Raw genomic sequence first — 17,479 nt, forward strand, 5'->3', positions numbered from 1 at the left:
CCACCAAGGGAGTAGCCGGTTTTCCTTTCCGAAAAACTGCCCGGGGCTAGAACTACCCCAATCCAGACCAGAGGCCAGGAACCCAACCCTCTGGATCCGACCAGGCAGCACCCAATCTCACCAGGGGCATCCTTCCAGATGGCTCAGACTCGACCATGCATCGGCCCCCAGTTTATTGTCGGGCGGCACGACGTGGCCCCTACCAAAACCATCCTTTGGGATGCAAATTACACCATCGGAGAGCGCCGCCCAAACCCTCTCGAATAGGGATGGACCAGCGCCTCCTTTGGCAACTGATAAGAACAGATACTACACTTGATCTTAGCCAAAAGGCAGAGAAGCGAGTATTACCATAGGATTGTGGCACCCAAATTTGGCACCAGGCAGTGCCGGGATAAGGTCATCCAGTGCCCAGGGCAAAGATGCCAAACTGCGCCCCCCTTTCCCTTAGGGTTAGGGTCAGGGTGCCCCCTACCCCTGCAATAAACCATTGCGCCAGGGGCAGCCGTCCCTCCTGCCCACCCCTTGTCCCAGCCCTGGCACCAGGAAACACTATACTGGACACACGCCAAGAATTTTGTCTGGCTTATCAAAGAGCCCAAGTTCAAGCTCATTCCAGCCCAGTCCACTTTTATTACACAGAACAGAGAAGATACTGTATAAGAGATGCAGCCAATTAAAGAGTGAATATTTTACCTGTTCTAATACAGGGAATGGAGGTGAGGTAGGAGACACGGGACACCAGAGACGGGAGTATAATACCTCTTTTATTACAGGGAATGGAGGGGAGGTAGGAGACACAAGACATTGGCGAGAGGAGTATGATACCTCTTCTATTACAGGGAATGGAGGGGAGGTAGAAGACATGAGACACCAGAGAGAGGAGTATAATACCTCTTCTATTACAGGTAGGGATGAGCTCGATGTTCGGGTCGAACACAAGTTCGACTCAAACATTGGGTGTTTGCCCGTTTGCAGAACAGCGAACATTATGGGGCGTTTGTGGGGAAATTTCAGCGCCGCAGAACGCCCCATAATGCACTGCGAGATCGCAGTGCATTGCTGTATGATGATTGGCCAAAGCATGCACCTGACCTGCATGCTTTGGCCAATCACAGCGTGCTCTGCTGAGAGAGCCATGGCTCAGGGGGACTAAGTCCATGCCCCACACTATCTATAAGGCTGCTTACATAGCGGCCGCGTGTAGTGTAGTTGGTGTGGACAGAAAGATAGCTTGAGTTAGATTAGGCAGGCAGGTTATTCAGTTAGTGGCAGTGTATTTGATATATGTATACAGTCAGTCTAGTGTATATATATATATATATATATATATATATATATATATATATATATATATTGTGGCAGCACGCAGGTAAAGTCACCTGGTTGTATCCAGGATGGGAAATATGTGTGCCCTAGATTCAGGCTTTATGCAGACTTGTATAATTAGAGGGGAAGAGTTAATGAGCCCAGCTGAAGTAAGTGGGCTCATTAAGACCTCTACAAAAAACCCCAGCGTGCTTAGGGAGATGCTCCATCCTGGAACCAGTTTTGTGTTGTATAGACTGGGGAGTGTGATATCTGCTCTGTGCGGTGAGTTAACGCCTGTGTGGCAAACCTTTACAACAGAGGCAAGGACTGGTACAGCACAAGGCTGCACCCAGTTGTTAGACAGGGAATCTAAGTGTGTAGTTAGAGGTCAAGCTGACCAGGATTTATTTTCATGTTTTATTTTTGTTTGGCTGTTATATGTATCACTGCATGTAGCATAAATAAACCGGATCTTTTGTTTTTTGCACCTACAACGCTGTCTGCTGTGCCTGATTTTGTGTTGTGAACCCATCCAGGGGGTCACACACACCCGCTGCCGAGCTAACCCCTCACAGTTGGTGGAGAATTTTGGCAGTTTTTTTTATTTTTATTTTTTAAGGCCAGCATGGAGGAGATACTGAGACAGCTGGCTCTAGCAAATGCAAATCAGCAGCAAACAAATGCGGGTTTACAAAGGAGCCTTGCAGCTCACCAGCAGAGTCTGGAAGCTCAGCAGAAAGCTCACCAGCAGAGTCTGGAAGCTCAGCAACAAGCCCAGCAGCAGACAAATGCAAATCAGCAGCAGACAAATGCAACTTTGCAGCAGAGTTTGGAAGCTCAGCAACAAGCCCAGCAGCGATCTGAAGCCCGCTTCATAGACCTGTTGCAGAAGCAAGAGCCGAGTTTTCAACAGCAAATAGAGACATTGATACAGCAACGTCCGCAGACCAATGAAGCAAGTGGTTACAATAATACCGCATCCTTTGGTGTGAGCCGTTTACTGACAAAAATGACTGGAGAGGATGATCCGGAGGTGTTTTTGACCACATTTGAAAGGACTGCTGAAAGGGAAAAGTGGCCTAAGGAGAAATGGGCTGGACTGGTGGCCCCTCTGTTAACTGGGGAATCGCAGAAAGCTTATTATGACCTAGAGCCTGACCAAGCAAAAGACTATGTGGTACTAAAAACAGAAATATTGGCAAGGCTGGGTGTCACCCTGGCCGTCCGGGCTCAGCGTGTGCATAATTGGACTTTTCAGGTTGGAAAACCCCCCAGATCTCAAATGTATGATCTCATTCACCTGAGCAGGAAGTGGCTGCAGCCAGAGATTTTGACCGCACCAAACATTGTGGAACGTGTGGTTATGGATCGTTTCCTGAGAGCTCTTCCTACTGCCATCCAAAAATGGGTAAGCCATGGAGACCCAGAAAATGCAGATAAACTTGTGGATCTGGTTGAGAGGTACTTGGCTACAGAGAACTTGACCACCTCTTCCAGGGACTCACGGACTTTCCATCCTAAAACCAGATCATCCCCAGTGGCGGGTAAGATGACTTCAAGGGGTGAGGGTGGAGAGAGTGAGAGGATGGGAGTTCTACCTAAGGTCTGGCGGGAGCAGCCCAGGAAGCCCATGCTGCAAGAGACAGCGAAAAAGATTATTTGCTACCGCTGCCGGCAAGAGGGACATATTGCAGCCAATTGCCCTGTTGTGGATGAGCCTATGCAATGTGACTTTATAAGGGAGAGACGTCAGTCGCTGTTTGCGACAGTTGCATGCACTGCCATTCGGGGACCTGAGAAACATTTATGTAAAATGTGTATTAATGGTAGAAATTTTGATGTGTTGCTGGATTCAGGTAGCCTGGTAACATTGATAAAAGCTGAATTCGTTACTACAGAGGTCTCTGGGAAGAACAGGGTGGCTGTTATTTGTGTGCATGGGGACACCCGAGAGTATCCTGTAACTTCAGTGTTTTTTGAGACCCCTAAAGGTAACCTCTCTCATCAAGTGGGGTTAGTGTCTCACTTACCACATGATGCTATTGTGGGAAGGGATTTTCCAAAATTCTGGGAACTCTGGGATTGTCCTGAGCCCCCCACTGGTGCCCCTATAGACCAGGAAGATGACCAGAATTCCTCTGGGAGTGGTGAGGACTCTCCTGAATTTTCCTTGTCGGTATTGGCGGGGGAAACTCAAGAAACTGGGGAGGAACCAACATCTTCAGATGAAAACATGCCGTCTGTGGAGTTTTCAGATCTTGAGGTTCACAGGGAAAATTTTGCCACAGAACAGTTAAAAGATCCCACCCTAATAAAGGCACGGGAAAATGTGGTGAAAATAGATGGCGAGTTAGTGAACCCAGATAAGACTTGCCCTTATCCTTACTTCACTATGGAAAGGGACCTGCTATATCGAGTGGCTCAAAGGGCAGAAGAAACCATTGAGCAACTTGTAGTGCCCAAACCTTACAGGAAGTTGGTGTTAGATTTGGTTAATGGACACATTCTGGGAGGTCATCTGGGGACAGAGAAAACCAGAGAGAGGGTATTGCAGAGATTCTATTGGCCTGGGGTCATGAAGGAAATAGAAAATTATTGTTCCTCCTGCCCTGTGTGTCAGAAGTCGGCACCTATGCCACATTTCCGTAACCCGCTGGTACCTCTTCCTATCATTGAGGTCCCCTTTGAGAGGATCGCAATGGATTTGGTAGGTCCGATAATGAAGTCTGCTAGGGGGCATCAGTACATTTTGGTTATATTGGACTATGCCACCCGTTATCCGGAAGCAATTCCTCTTCGAAATACCTCGGCCAAAACCATAGCCAAAGAGCTATCTCTTGTTTTTAGCCGCGTGGGTATTTGTAAGGAACTGCTTACGGACCAAGGTACACCCTTTATGTCCCGGGTTATGAAAGAACTATGCAAGTTGTACAAAGTGAAGCAATTGCGTACATCTGTGTATCACCCCCAAACAGATGGGTTGGTTGAAAGATTCAACAAAACCCTTAAACAAATGTTAAAGAAGGTGGTGGATAGAGATGGAAAGAATTGGGACTGTCTAATACCCTATCTAATGTTTGCCATTAGGGGGGTACCCCAATCCTCTACGGGTTTCTCACCCTTCGAGTTGCTCTATGGGAGACACCCCAGAGGGCTGCTGGATATCGCCAAGGAAACTTGGGAAAATGAGAGTTCTCCTCACAGGAGTGTGATTGAGCATGTCGCCCTGATGCAAGATAGAATTGCACAGGTAATGCCAATCGTAAAGGAACATTTGACCCAAGCGCAGTTAGCACAGCAGAGAGTGTACAACCGTGGGGCCAAGACCTGTACTTTTTCCCCGGGGGATAGGGTCTTGGTGCTAGTCCCTACGGTTGAAAGCAAATTTCTGGCCAAATGGCAAGGTCCATACGAAGTACTTGAAAAAATTAGTGAGGTGAACTACAGGGTTAGACAGCCAGGAAGGCGAAAGCCGGAGCAGATCTTGACTAGTGTAGTCTGAATGTTCCCCTTATACTATTCCTTACCTATTAGAAACGAGACCACACCATAGGTTGGAGTAAACTGGCCACAACAGCCTTTATTAAACATAACTCAAAATTCACTCCAATAACTTGTAAATATGAAAATATATAAATATATAAATATATATAAATATATAAATATAAATAACTTTATTAACATTAAACCACATTTTAATTAACATTAACTGCCCATTCTGGTGATCTCTGACGGTGACCACACTTAAGCCAATACCAAATCACTGCGGTACACCTGACCAACTTCCCAAAGGCCTCCACCTGTGACCGGTCGGAGACAACTTCCGCCAGTGAACATAACCGTATTCCCTCCAACGTTCAGGAATACCCAGAGGGGCCGATCGTTAGATGAGCCCCCCACACCCTCAGATCCCTTCTGAGTACCTGTCTACCATCAGAAACCACCAGAAAACACACCGCCAACACGAAAACCTTTCAGCTGCCGTGACAACCGATGAAACCTGCAAAAGAAGAAAAAGACCAGCAACAAAACACCACAAAACAAACACATAACAATAGGGCGGGAGGGTGGGAAAAACTGCCTCCTCTGTGTCACACTGGGCTCCGAATGATTCCTTAAAGCCACACCTCTCCCTTTTATGTGACCCCTCCCCTACACTGAACTTGTTTCCTGCAAACCTTTTCCTGAACTCCACCCATAAAGCTTAACCCTCTGTGTCCCTCATACACACTGTCATGTCCAGCACTCCTTATATCATTTCATTCTTAATCCGTGCTTCTCTATCACGTCAATCTGCTGAAAGCCTGGAGGGATAGGGAATCCCTAGTCACAGAGACTTTGTCACAAGCACAGCCTGATTGCTTAGTTCCTGAGGTTGGAATAGCAGACACCTTATCGAAAGCCCAACAACAGGAGGTTAAAGAGTTTGTACTTTGCAACAAAGAGATTTTCTCTGAGCTGCCGGGACAAACATCTGGCGTAGAGCATGACATTATCACCCCGCCAGGAGAAAGGGTAAAACTAAAACCTTATAGAATACCAGAGGCCCGACGGGAGGCAATACGTGGGGAGGTTCAAAGGATGCTGGAATTGGGTGTGATAGAGGAGTCCCAGAGTGACTGGTCCAGTCCTATCGTACTAGTGCCCAAACCTGATGGGAGCTGGCGGTTTTGTAACGATTTTCGACAATTGAATAAAGTTACAAAATTTGACACCTACCCCATGCCGCGTATAGATGAGTTGATTGACCGGCTGGGAACAGCCCGATATATGACAACTCTTGATCTCACCAAAGGGTATTGGCAAATTCCCCTGGCCGAGTCGGCCAAGGAGAAAACTGCGTTTGTAACCCCAGATGGGGCATTCCAATATAAGAGAATGCCGTTTGGGTTACAGAATGCACCGGCAACATTCCAACGGAAAATGGATAAGATTCTGAGGCCCCATCATAAATATGCTGCAGCTTACCTGGATGATGTGATTATCCATAGCACAGACTGGGTCTCACATTTGCCAAAAGTACAAGCAGTCCTAGACTCTATCCGGGAAGCTGGGTTTACAGCCAATCCAAAGAAGTGTACCATTGGACAGGAGGAGGCCAAATATCTTGGGTACACTATTGGGAGGGGGGTGATAAAACCCCAAGTCAATAAAGTCGAGGCCATACAGAGTTGGCCACGTCCCAACAGCAAGAAACAGGTACGAGCCTTTCTGGGAATCGCTGGCTATTATCGACGATTCATTCCCCATTTTGCTTCTCAGGCTGTGCCCCTCACCAACCTGACAAAAGGGAAAGAGTCGGTCATGGTTAAATGGTCCCCAGAGGCTGAAGAAGCATTTCAGTCCTTAAAAACAGCCTTATGTAGCCAGCCAGTGTTGTACTCACCAGACTTCTCTAAGGACTTCGTTGTACAAACTGATGCATCAGACGTTGGGTTAGGAGCAGTGTTATCCCAGGTCTGGAACGGGGAAGAGCACCCAGTCATTTACCTCAGCAGGAAGTTGAAGTCCCATGAGGTAAATTACGCCACGATTGAGAAGGAATGTTTAGCAGTGAAGTGGGCTCTAGATTCCCTTCGGTACTATCTGCTAGGTAGGCACTTTGACCTGGTGACTGATCACGCTCCTTTAAAGTGGATGGCTCAAAACAAGGAGACCAATAGAAGGGTAAATAGGTGGTTCCTGGCCCTACAGGAATTTAACTTTACAGTTAAGCATCGCCCTGGTGTTAAAATGGGGAATGTGGATGCTTTGTCTCGGATACATGCGTGTCTGACTGCTTGTGTTACAACCCCAAGGTTGAAACAAGAGGGGGGGGTATGTGGCAGCACGCAGGTAAAGTCACCTGGTTGTATCCAGGATGGGAAATATGTGTGCCCTAGATTCAGGCTTTATGCAGACTTGTATAATTAGAGGGGAAGAGTTAATGAGCCCAGCTGAAGTAAGTGGGCTCATTAAGACCTCTACAAAAAACCCCAGCATGCTTAGGGAGATGCTCCATCCTGGAACCAGTTTTGTGTTGTATAGACTGGGGAGTGTGATATCTGCTCTGTGCGGTGAGTTAACGCCTGTGTGGCAAACCTTTACAACAGAGGCAGGGACTGGTACAGCACAAGGCTGCACCCAGTTGTTAGACAGGGAATCTAAGTGTGTAGTTAGAGGTCAAGCTGACCAGGATTTATTTTCATGTTTTATTTTTGTTTGGCTGTTATATGTATCACTGCATGTAGCATAAATAAACCGGATCTTTTGTTTTTTGCACCTACAACGCTGTCTGCTGTGCCTGATTTTGTGTTGTGAACCCATCCAGGGGGTCACACACACCCACTGCCGAGCTAACCCCTCACAATATATATATATATATATATATATACACACACATACATACACTCTGCATCCAGTGTAGCCTATATATATATATAATGAATTCAGTGGTGCACTGTTTCTAATACACTTCAGGCGGTGTATCAATATATACAGTATCTCACAAAGGCGAGTACACCCCTCAAATTTTTGTAAATATTTTATTCTATCTTTTCATGTGACAACACTGAAGAAATAACACTTTGCTACAATGTAAAGTAGTGAATGGTCAAACATTCCTATAGACACACTCCTAAACCTTGTGGACGGCCTTCCCAGAAGAGTTAAAGCTGTTATAGTTCCAACTCAATATTGAATCCTACGCACTAAGATTAGAATGCCTATAAAGCAGGGGCGGACTGACAACTCATGGGGCCCCCGGGCAATAGGAGATTATGGGGCCACACAGTATACACACACAGTATACAATCACACAGTATACACATACATGTACACACAGTATACACAGACATGTTTCTATTGGCTGAGAAGGTACTGGAGAGTTGGGGCAGCTATAATCTCAGGATTTTTAGACCAAAAGGACATTTCAGAGACAGATGTAAAAAAAACAAAACACAGATTCTTACATACTGTCCCTGGTTTTACTGAAGCTGGCAACCCTGATGGGGCCCCCGGGCAGTGCCCGAGTAGCCAAATGGTCAGTCCGCCCCTGCTATAAAGTTCATGTGCGTGAAAGGCAGGCATCCCAATACTTTTGGAAATATAGTGTATATACAAGGGTTCTTCAAAAAGTTTCCACGCTATATACAGTATATAAATGTGCAGAAATTTCTTGAAGACCCCTCCTATCTATATATAGTCATGTACTTAAAGAATATTCTTCCCCTTCAAATGTCGATGAGGGTTGCCACCATCCCTAATATATTAAATGCAGATTATTATAGACCTTTTTATGGGATTTTGTCGGCAAACATATAAACATAGAACATTTGTATATAAATTATTTTATTGATCACATTGAATAAAATTGGCCTCATGTTAATAAGTGTACATTTACAAGAAGAACAAAGGGATCAATATGGCAGAAAATGTACTTGACAGACAGCGGTACACAAACTGAGATGGCATCACCACAGTACGTTTCAACTTGAAAAATCCAACATACATTAAACAATGTTCTTCATCAGGGAAGTACCACGCCAAAAGGTAATAATATAATTGTCAAAAATATGAATATTGAATTTATATTTAATGGGGTTATTGGATATATAACCTTTTTTCAACTTACATCATATACATCTGCAGATTCACCTATAATCCCGACAGACATCCACTGAGGCCCATTCAATGGCTAGGAGAGGGAACAAGGAGGATGGACCCGACGGCCATTTAGATTTATCGTTGTTGAGCTATGGAATGTTCTCTGTTTTTGTCTTTCTATAGATTTATATACTGTATCATTGTCTACCCAAATTAAAATATATACACTATATTACCAAAAGTATTGGGGCACCTGTCTTTACACGCACATGAACTTTAAAGCAGTTGTAAAGATTGATGCATCCTATGCATTAAGGTGAAAAAACATCTTACGATCACCAGCCCCCCGTTTTACTTGCCTGAGCCTTGGAAAGTCCCACGTCGTGAACGCAATCTTCCTTTCCTTGGTCTTCTTGGCTTTTCATTGGATAGATTGATAGCAGCACAGCCATTGGCTCGCGCTGCTGTCAATCAGCTCCAATGACGCAAGGGCCTGTGGGCAGGGCCGAGTGCTGTAGTCGGCGGCTGTGGATGCCGAATACAGGTAGGGAGGGCGCCCACAAGGTAACCCGCTTGGGAGAATGCTTCCAAGAGGGGGTTATCAGAAGCAGGGAGGAGCCGAGACAGATGCTGAGGGACACCAGAAGACGAGGATCGGGGCCACTGTGTGCAAAACGAGTTGCATAGTGGAGGTAAGTATGACATGTTTCTTATAGAAAAAAAAAATATTCAAACCTTTAGTGTCACTTTAATGGCATCCCAGTTTGTAGGGTTCAATGTTGAGTTGGCCCACCCTTTGCAGCTATAACAGCTTCAACTCTTCTTGGAAAGCTGTCCATGAAGTTTAGGAGTGTGTCTATGGGAATGTTTGACCATTCTTCCAGAAGAGCATTTGTGAGGTCAGGCGCTGATGTCGGATAGAATGCCTGGCTCGCAGTCTCCACTCTAATTCATCCCAAAGCTGTTCTATCGGGCTGAAGTCATGAATCTGTGCAGGCCAGTCAAGTTCCTCCACCCCAAACTCGCTCATCCATATCTTTATGGACCTTGCTTTGTGCACTGGTCTAAATCATTTGGTGGAGGGGGGATTCATATTTGTTATGGTCAGGTGTGGGGTTTTATTTCAGGGGTTGGGCTTGGCCCCTTAGTTCTATTGAAAGGAATTCTTAAGGCGTCAGCATACCAAGACATTTTGGACAATTTCATGCTCCCAACTTTGTGGAAACAGTTTGGGGTTAGCCCTTCCTGTTCCAACATGACCACGCACCAGTGCACAAAGCAAGGTCCATAAAGGCATGGATGAGCGAGTTTGGGGTGGAGAAACTTGACTGTCCTGAGCTCAACTCAATATAACACTTTTGGAATGAATTAGATAGCGAAACTGTAAGCCAGGCCTGCACTTCAACATCAGTGCCGGAACTCACAAATACGCTTCTGGAAGAATGGTCAAACATTGCCATAGACACACTCCTAAACCTCGTAGACAGCCTTCCCAGAAGAGTTGAAAGTGTTATAGCTGCAAAGGGTGGGCCAACTCAATAATGAACCCTACAGACTAAAACTAGAATGCCATTAAAATTCATGTGTGTGTAAAGGCAGGTGCCAGAAGGAAGCCACTCCTCAGTAAAAGGCACATGACAGCCCGCCTGGAGTTTGTCAAAAGGCACCAAATTCTCTGGTCTGATGAAACAAAGATTAAACTCTTTGGCCTGAATGGCAAGCGTCATGTCTGGAGGAAACCAGGCACCGCTCATCACCTGGCCAATACCCCCCCTACAGTGAAGCATGGTGGTGGCAGCATCATGTTGTGTGGATGTTTTTCAGCAGCAGGAACTGGGAGACTAGTCAGGATCGAGAGAAAGTTGAATGCAGCAATGTACAGAGACAGCCTTGATGAAAACCTGCTCCAGAACGCTCTGGACCTCAGACTGGGTTGAAGGTTCATATTCCAACAGGAAAACAACCCTAAGCCCACAGCCAACAAATAAGTGGCTGCAGGACAACTCTGTGAAGGTCCTTGAGTGGCCCAGCCAGAGCCCAGACTTGAACCCAATTGAACATCTCTGGAGAGATCTGAAAATGGCTGTGCACCGACGCTCCTCATCCAATCTGATGGAGCTTGAGAGGTCGTGCAAAGAGGAATGGGAGAAACTGCCCAAAAATAGGCGTGCCAAGCTTGTAGGATCATACTCAAAAAGACTTGAGACTGTAATTGGTGCCAAAGGTCCTTCAACAAAGTATTGAGCAAAGGCTGTGAATACTTATGTGTGTACTTTCCGGATGCACTTTATATGCACTCTTTCGAATGCCACAAAGGTCATTTTTGGGATTCTATATCCATGGGTTTTGGCAACACACCTTCCCAAGGTTAGCTAGAGATTGCCAATTTGCATAGAATAAATGTGCTTGTAGATACGTCTCCAGAACTCTTCCCGGGTCTTTCCTACCTATTAGGCCCCACATTTGCAACGAAGAAGGTAGACAACACCTTTTTATATTGCAGTTTACAAAATGTTTGAGTTCAAACCAATTCCCATTTGGTAGCCTGAAACTCTTTTGTTTGGGTACACATTGCCAATATTTTTTATTTTTATTTTTTTTTGAAAGCCCGTGGCGTGCCAAAAAAATGTGCACACACATAAGGCGTGAAACACAAAAAAGTGCGAAGGGTACACAAGCCCTCTGAAATCAGGAGGGCCTTGCCCTGAATCCCCCGTGGCGTTAGGCTCCTGACAGGGACAAGGGTACTTAAAACTTGGTCCATCTGGCCGAAACCAGACGCACCCCTTTCTTTGGAAGGTCTGCCGAAACAGACCCGCCCAAGTACTAGGTGAGACTCCCCTCAAGGGAGAGCCCAGAAGAGAGAGGGCGAACTAAGCCAGAAGGCCATGTCCACCCCCTCCCCAGACTTTTAGGACAGGCCCGAGGACCTGCGACCCTACTCATCCCCTTTCTTTGGAAGGTCTGCCGAAACAGACCCGCCCAAGTACTAGGTGAGGCTCCCCCGAAGGTAGACCCCAGAAGAGAGAGGGCGAACTAAGTCAGAAGGCCATGTCCACCCCTTCCCCAGACTTTTAGGACAGGCTCGAGGACCTGCGACCCTACTCATCACACGTGCAGTGACAAACACACAAAAGAAAATAAATTAATAAAAGCGGGGAGGAATAAGTGAGGAAGAGTGAAAAGGTGGTCGTTGTGTAAAACAATGACCAGGCCCTCCGGCCAGGAATAAAAAATTCCTCTGGTCCCAGCCAAAAGGCCTGGCCCAAAAGGCAGGTGCTAAAAAAGCGTGCTATTGGTTAAGTGACCTTGGTGCCCAAAATCAAAGTGACCCTCACTCACAGTGACTTTTCTAGACTGCCACTCCAGGGGCACATACTCCACAGGCTTTCAAGACCGCCCTGGCCAACCGCCCAGACCACAGCAGCCCCCACTCCAGTCAGGAAGGCATGGAGTTCAGGAAGCCCGGGGAGAGCCTGCCCATCCACAAGTATACAGAGGAGGACCCGGGGTTCTCTCTTGAAAGACTTTCCGGAGCTAGAGCTACCACAATGTAGGCCAGAAGGCCAGAAGGCCAAAGACCCGACCCTGGGTTCAGACCGATCTTTACAAGAGTTCTGGAGACGTATCTACAAACACACTTATTCTATGCCAATTGGCAATCTTTATCCATTTTTTTTTTCCCACTTTCCAGGGCACTGCCCATCCCCCCCCCCCCCCCATGCCATTTTTTGACAATCCATTACCTATTAGCCTAGAAAATAATGGACAGAACTGTTTTTATTTTATTTTTTTAATATTCGTCTCCCATTGATTTCCATGGGGTGCAGATTTGGCACCCATTTTGGTCATGTTCACCGAACCAAACCCAGACACGCTCGTATTGTCACAAATAATAAATATGGAAGACGGAGTCAACATGGTTGACGAGAAACGTTTTTAATTTCCAACAAACCCCAAGCTATGCAGAAACATCACTAATCTCCGAGGGGCGGAGCGAAACGCGTCGGACGCGTGGTCTGTTTGGAGTCCAGGTTGAGGTTGCCACTTTCACACCGTTCTCTGGTGTCTAATTAGATGTCCTGTCCAATGAAAGATGAATACTGACGCTCACTGTGTGACTTCTTTGGTGTTTAAGAAAGCTTCCTTTGTGAGCGTAACATTTCCCGCACTCTGAACAGGAATATGGACGCTCATTATGTGACATCTCTGGTGTTGAAGAAGGCTTCCTTTCTGAGTAAAACATTTCCCGCAGTCTGAACAGGAATATGGACGCTCACCTGTGTGAATTCTCTGGTGTGTAAGAAGGCCTCCTTTCTGAGTAAAACATTTCCCACACTCTGAACATGAATACGGACGCTCACCTGTGTGACATCTCTGGTGATCAACGAGGTTTCGTTTCCAAGTAAAACATTTCCCGCACTCTGAACATGAAAAGGGACGCTCACCAGTGTGGCTTCTCTGGTGTCGGAGAAGGTTTTTTTTTTGAGTGAAACATTTCCCACACTCTAAACAAGAATATGGACGCTCACCCATGTGACTCCTCTGGTGTCGAAGAAGGCCTGTTTTTTGAGCGAAACATTTCCCGCATTCTGAACAGGAATGCAGACAATCACCTGTGTGACTTCTCTGGTGTCGAAGAAGGTTTTTTTTTTGAGTGAAACATTTCCCACACTCTAAACATGAATATGGATGCTCACCCACGTGACTCCTCTGGTGTCGAAGAAGGCCTGTTTTTTGAGCAAAACATTTCCCACACTCTAAACAAGAATAAGGGCGCTCACCCATGTGACTCTTCTGATGTCGAAGAAGGCCTGTTTTTTGAGCGAAACATTTCCCGCATTCTGAACAGCAATGCAGACGCTCATCTTTGTGACTTCTCTGGTGATAAACCAGGCTTCCCTTCCAACTAAAACATTTCCCGCACTCTGAACATGAATACGGACGCTCACCTGTGTGAATTATCTGGTGTTTATAAAGGCCTGCCCTGTCAGTGAAACATTTCCCGCACTTTGAACAGGAATACGGACGCTCACCTGTGTGACACCTCTGGTGTTGAAGAAGAACTCCTTTCTCAGAAAAACATTTCCCGCACTCTGAACAGGAATACGGACGCTCACCCGTGTGAATTCTCTGGTGTGTAAGAAGGCCTCCTTTCTGAGTAAAACATTTCCCGCACTCTGAACATGAATACGGACGCTCACCCGTGTGAATTCTCTGGTGTGTAAGAAGGCCTCCTTTCTGAGTAAAACATTTCCCGCACTCTGAACATGAGTACGGACGCTCACCCGTGTGACTTCTCTGGTGATCAACAAAGTTTCGCTTCCAAGTAAAACATTTCCCACACTCTGAACATGAAAAGGGACGCTCACCTGTGTGACTTCTCTGGTGTCGAAGAAGGTTTGCTTTTTGAGTGAAACATTTCCCACACTCTGAACAAGAATAAGGACTCTCACCCGTGTGACTCCTCTGGTGTTGAAGAAGGCCTGATTTTTGAGGGAAACATTTCCCGCACTCTAAACAAGAATAAGGAAGTTCACCCGAGTGACTCCTCTGGTGTCGAAGAAGGCCTATTTTATGAGCGAAACATTTCCCACATTCTGAACAGGAATACGGACGCTCATCTTTGTGACTTTTCTGGTGGTAAATGAGGCTTGATTTCCAACTAAAACATTTCCCGCACTCTGAACATGAATACGGACGCTCTCCTGTGTGAATTCTCTGGTGTTTAAAAAGGCTTGGTCTGTCAGTGAAACATTTCCCGCACTCTGAACAGGAATACGGACGCTCACCCGTGTGGCTTCTCTGGTGCTCAATGAGGTTTCGTTTGCGAGTAAAACATTTCCCGCACTCTGAACATGAAAAAGGGCGCTCACCTGTGTGACTTCTCTGGTGTATAATGAGGCTTGATCTGTCAGTGAAACATTTCCCACATTCTAAACAAGAATAAGGACGCTCACCCGTGTGACTCCTCTGGTGTCGAAGAAGGTGAGCTTTTTGGCTGAAGCATTTCCCGCACTCTGAACATGAAAGCGGACGCTCATCCGTGTGACTTCTCTGGTGCAATAGGAGGTCTCCTTTCTGATAACAAAATTCCCCGGACTCTGAACAGGAATAAGGATGTTCGCCTGTGTGATTTCCCTGATGTGTAAAAAAGCTTACTCTATCAGTGAAACATTTCCCACATTCTAAACAAGAATACGGACGCTCACCCGTGTGACTTCTCTGGTGTCGAAGAAGGTTTGGTTTTTGAGTGAAACATTTCCCACACTCTGAACATGAATAAGGACGTTCGCCTGTGTGAGTTCTTTGGTGTATAATGAGGCGTGTTTTCGTAGTGAAGTGTTTCCCGCACTCTGTACATGAATTTGGATTGTTTCCCTTGTGGCTTTTCTGGTCTGTAAGAAGTTTGCTTTTCTTAGTGGATGATTTCCCGCAGTCTGACCCTGAAAGATTCTCCCTGGTGTGAGTTTTAAGATGTAGAAGAAGTTTTGATTTTGTCTTAAAACATTTCCCACACTCTAAACAAGATAATGAACTCCCTCCTGTGGGAAATCCTTCATGGATTAGAGAAGACTCCTTGGGTATAGATGGAGGTGGTGATGGATCTGCACTGTGAGAATGGAGATGGATGTCTGAAGTAACAGGATGTGATTGGTCAGAAGATTCCTCAGGATTAGAGGGATCCATTGATGTCTCCACATGATATGGTCTGTGGTGTAGAATTTGACTCATTTGGTTTATTTCACGAGAATATTCAGCATTATTTTCCGCATCATCACCTGGAGATGAGAAAATATCTCCCTCCGAGGTATTCCTGACATGGTGTCCATCTGTTAGAAAGTAAATTTAAAATATAAAGGAATTCACATTTTGCAGTCCTCAATACTATATGAAAATATAAAAAAATCTGATTAAGTACAATACACCAAACCACCAATCATACATGAGATACCACTGATTGTACATTGATGACCTCGTTATATTGAGGAATGGAGATGGACATTTCATATGGTGTACAGCTACTTTTTTCAACCTTACTATGTAGCAATTTAACAAAAATTAAATTCTACTGGTAGGTAAGATGACTTTTTTCAATTAAACTGACATCTTAACTCACCTGGTCAACCAAATATATATTAACCACTACAATACAGGGCACTTTCGCCCCCTTCCTTCCCAGCCCAATTTTCAGCTTTCATCGCTCTAGCGCTTTCAGTGACAATTGCGCGGTCATGCTACACTGTACCCAAATGAAATTGTTATCATTTTGTTCGCACAAATAGAGCTTTATTTTGGTGTTATTTATTCACGACTCCGTTTTTTTTTTTTTGCGATATAAGCGCAAAAATAGCGGAAATTTGGAAAAAAAACAATATTTTCTTTTTTCTATTTGAAAAGAAATCCAATAAAATCAAATTTTGTCATAAATTTAAGCCAAAATGTATTCTGCTACATGTTTTTGGTAAAAAAAATTCCGTTAAGTGTATAATAATTGGTTTGTGTGATCACGGACATATGTATGCGAATGATCATGTACATATGTGTGCAGGTGATCACGTACATATGTGTGCAGATAATCATTGGGACATGTGATTTTAGTGGGACATATGTGGGGGACATGTTTTTATTATTAGGGACATGTGTTTTTATTATTTGGGGACATGTATGTTTTGGTGACATGTGTGTTATGGGGACATATGTGGGGACTGTGTTTGTACTGTGTGGTGTGTTGTGTGTTTACACTACACTGATGATCAGTGAGTAAAAAGCTGTAAAAAGCAGCCCATACTCACTGATCATCAACCGGCTGCAGCGTTCTGCTCTCCTCTCCTCAGCGGTGACTTCCGTGTGAGGAGAGGAGAGCCGATTGCCTAGCAACCGGCTGTTTGTTTACATCACATGACGGCCGTGATTGGACACAGCCATCATGTGATCAGGAGGGCCAATCACAGAGCCCTCCTGCCGATCTGAGATGTGCCGTGTCCAAGTGACACGAGCACATCGGGATCGATCCCGCTACTCCTGAAGGACGTTCCTGAACGTCCTATCAGGAGTAGACGGCTCCCACCCGGCCGTATATATGCATTGGCCGGGTGGGAAGTGGTTAATCTCATCTTACCATAGACTGTAAAGTTTCTAAAATGTTTTCTTAAACTACATGCCCTATACTTGTAGAAGCAAACTGAAAATACTTTCTGCATTTCAGGTTTATCTAGTTGGACCCTCCGTACTGCTCTCTCCTTTACAATAAAGTCTCCTCTTACCCGGTGATGTGAGGGGCGGCTGATTGTCCATCATGACGTCCTTGTAGAGATCCTTGTGTCCTTCTAAATACTCCCACTCCTCCATGGAGAAATAGACAGTGACATCCTGACACCTTATAGGAACCTGACACACACAATGATACAGTCACTATCCAGACACATCCCTTGTCTGTTACTGGATAATGTCCCAGAATTCCCACCACCGCTCACCTCTCCTGTCAGCAGCTCCATCATCTTCTTGATTACCTTTAGGATCTTCTCCTTGCTATTTTTCTCAAGATTTAGGAAGATAGGGGGAGACGCAGTGATGGGGTTTT

At 45.5% G+C, this 17,479-nt stretch overlaps 1 protein-coding gene and 1 pseudogene across 1 annotated transcript in view; both read right to left on the reverse strand.

The window, feature by feature from the left end:
- Positions 1-215: 215 nt before the first annotated feature.
- Positions 216-345, reverse strand: LOC143956432 (U2 spliceosomal RNA; annotated as a pseudogene).
- A 12,273-nt stretch (positions 346-12,618) lies between these two features.
- The window catches only part of LOC143955217 (uncharacterized), a 127,403-nt gene continuing 122,542 nt past the window's right edge, over positions 12,619-17,479 (reverse strand). The window contains 2 exon segments of the mRNA XM_077465301.1: positions 12,619-13,092; positions 13,095-14,771. Of these exon segments, the coding sequence (XP_077321427.1) occupies positions 12,965-13,092; positions 13,095-14,771 (1,805 nt within the window). The 3' untranslated portion in view covers positions 12,619-12,964.

The sequence above is a fragment of the Lithobates pipiens genome, unplaced genomic scaffold, assembly GCF_037356315.1.
Source record: "Lithobates pipiens isolate NorthernLeopardFrog02 unplaced genomic scaffold, aLitPip1_a1.2 Scaffold_35, whole genome shotgun sequence".
Lineage (NCBI taxonomy): Eukaryota > Metazoa > Chordata > Amphibia > Anura > Ranidae > Lithobates > Lithobates pipiens.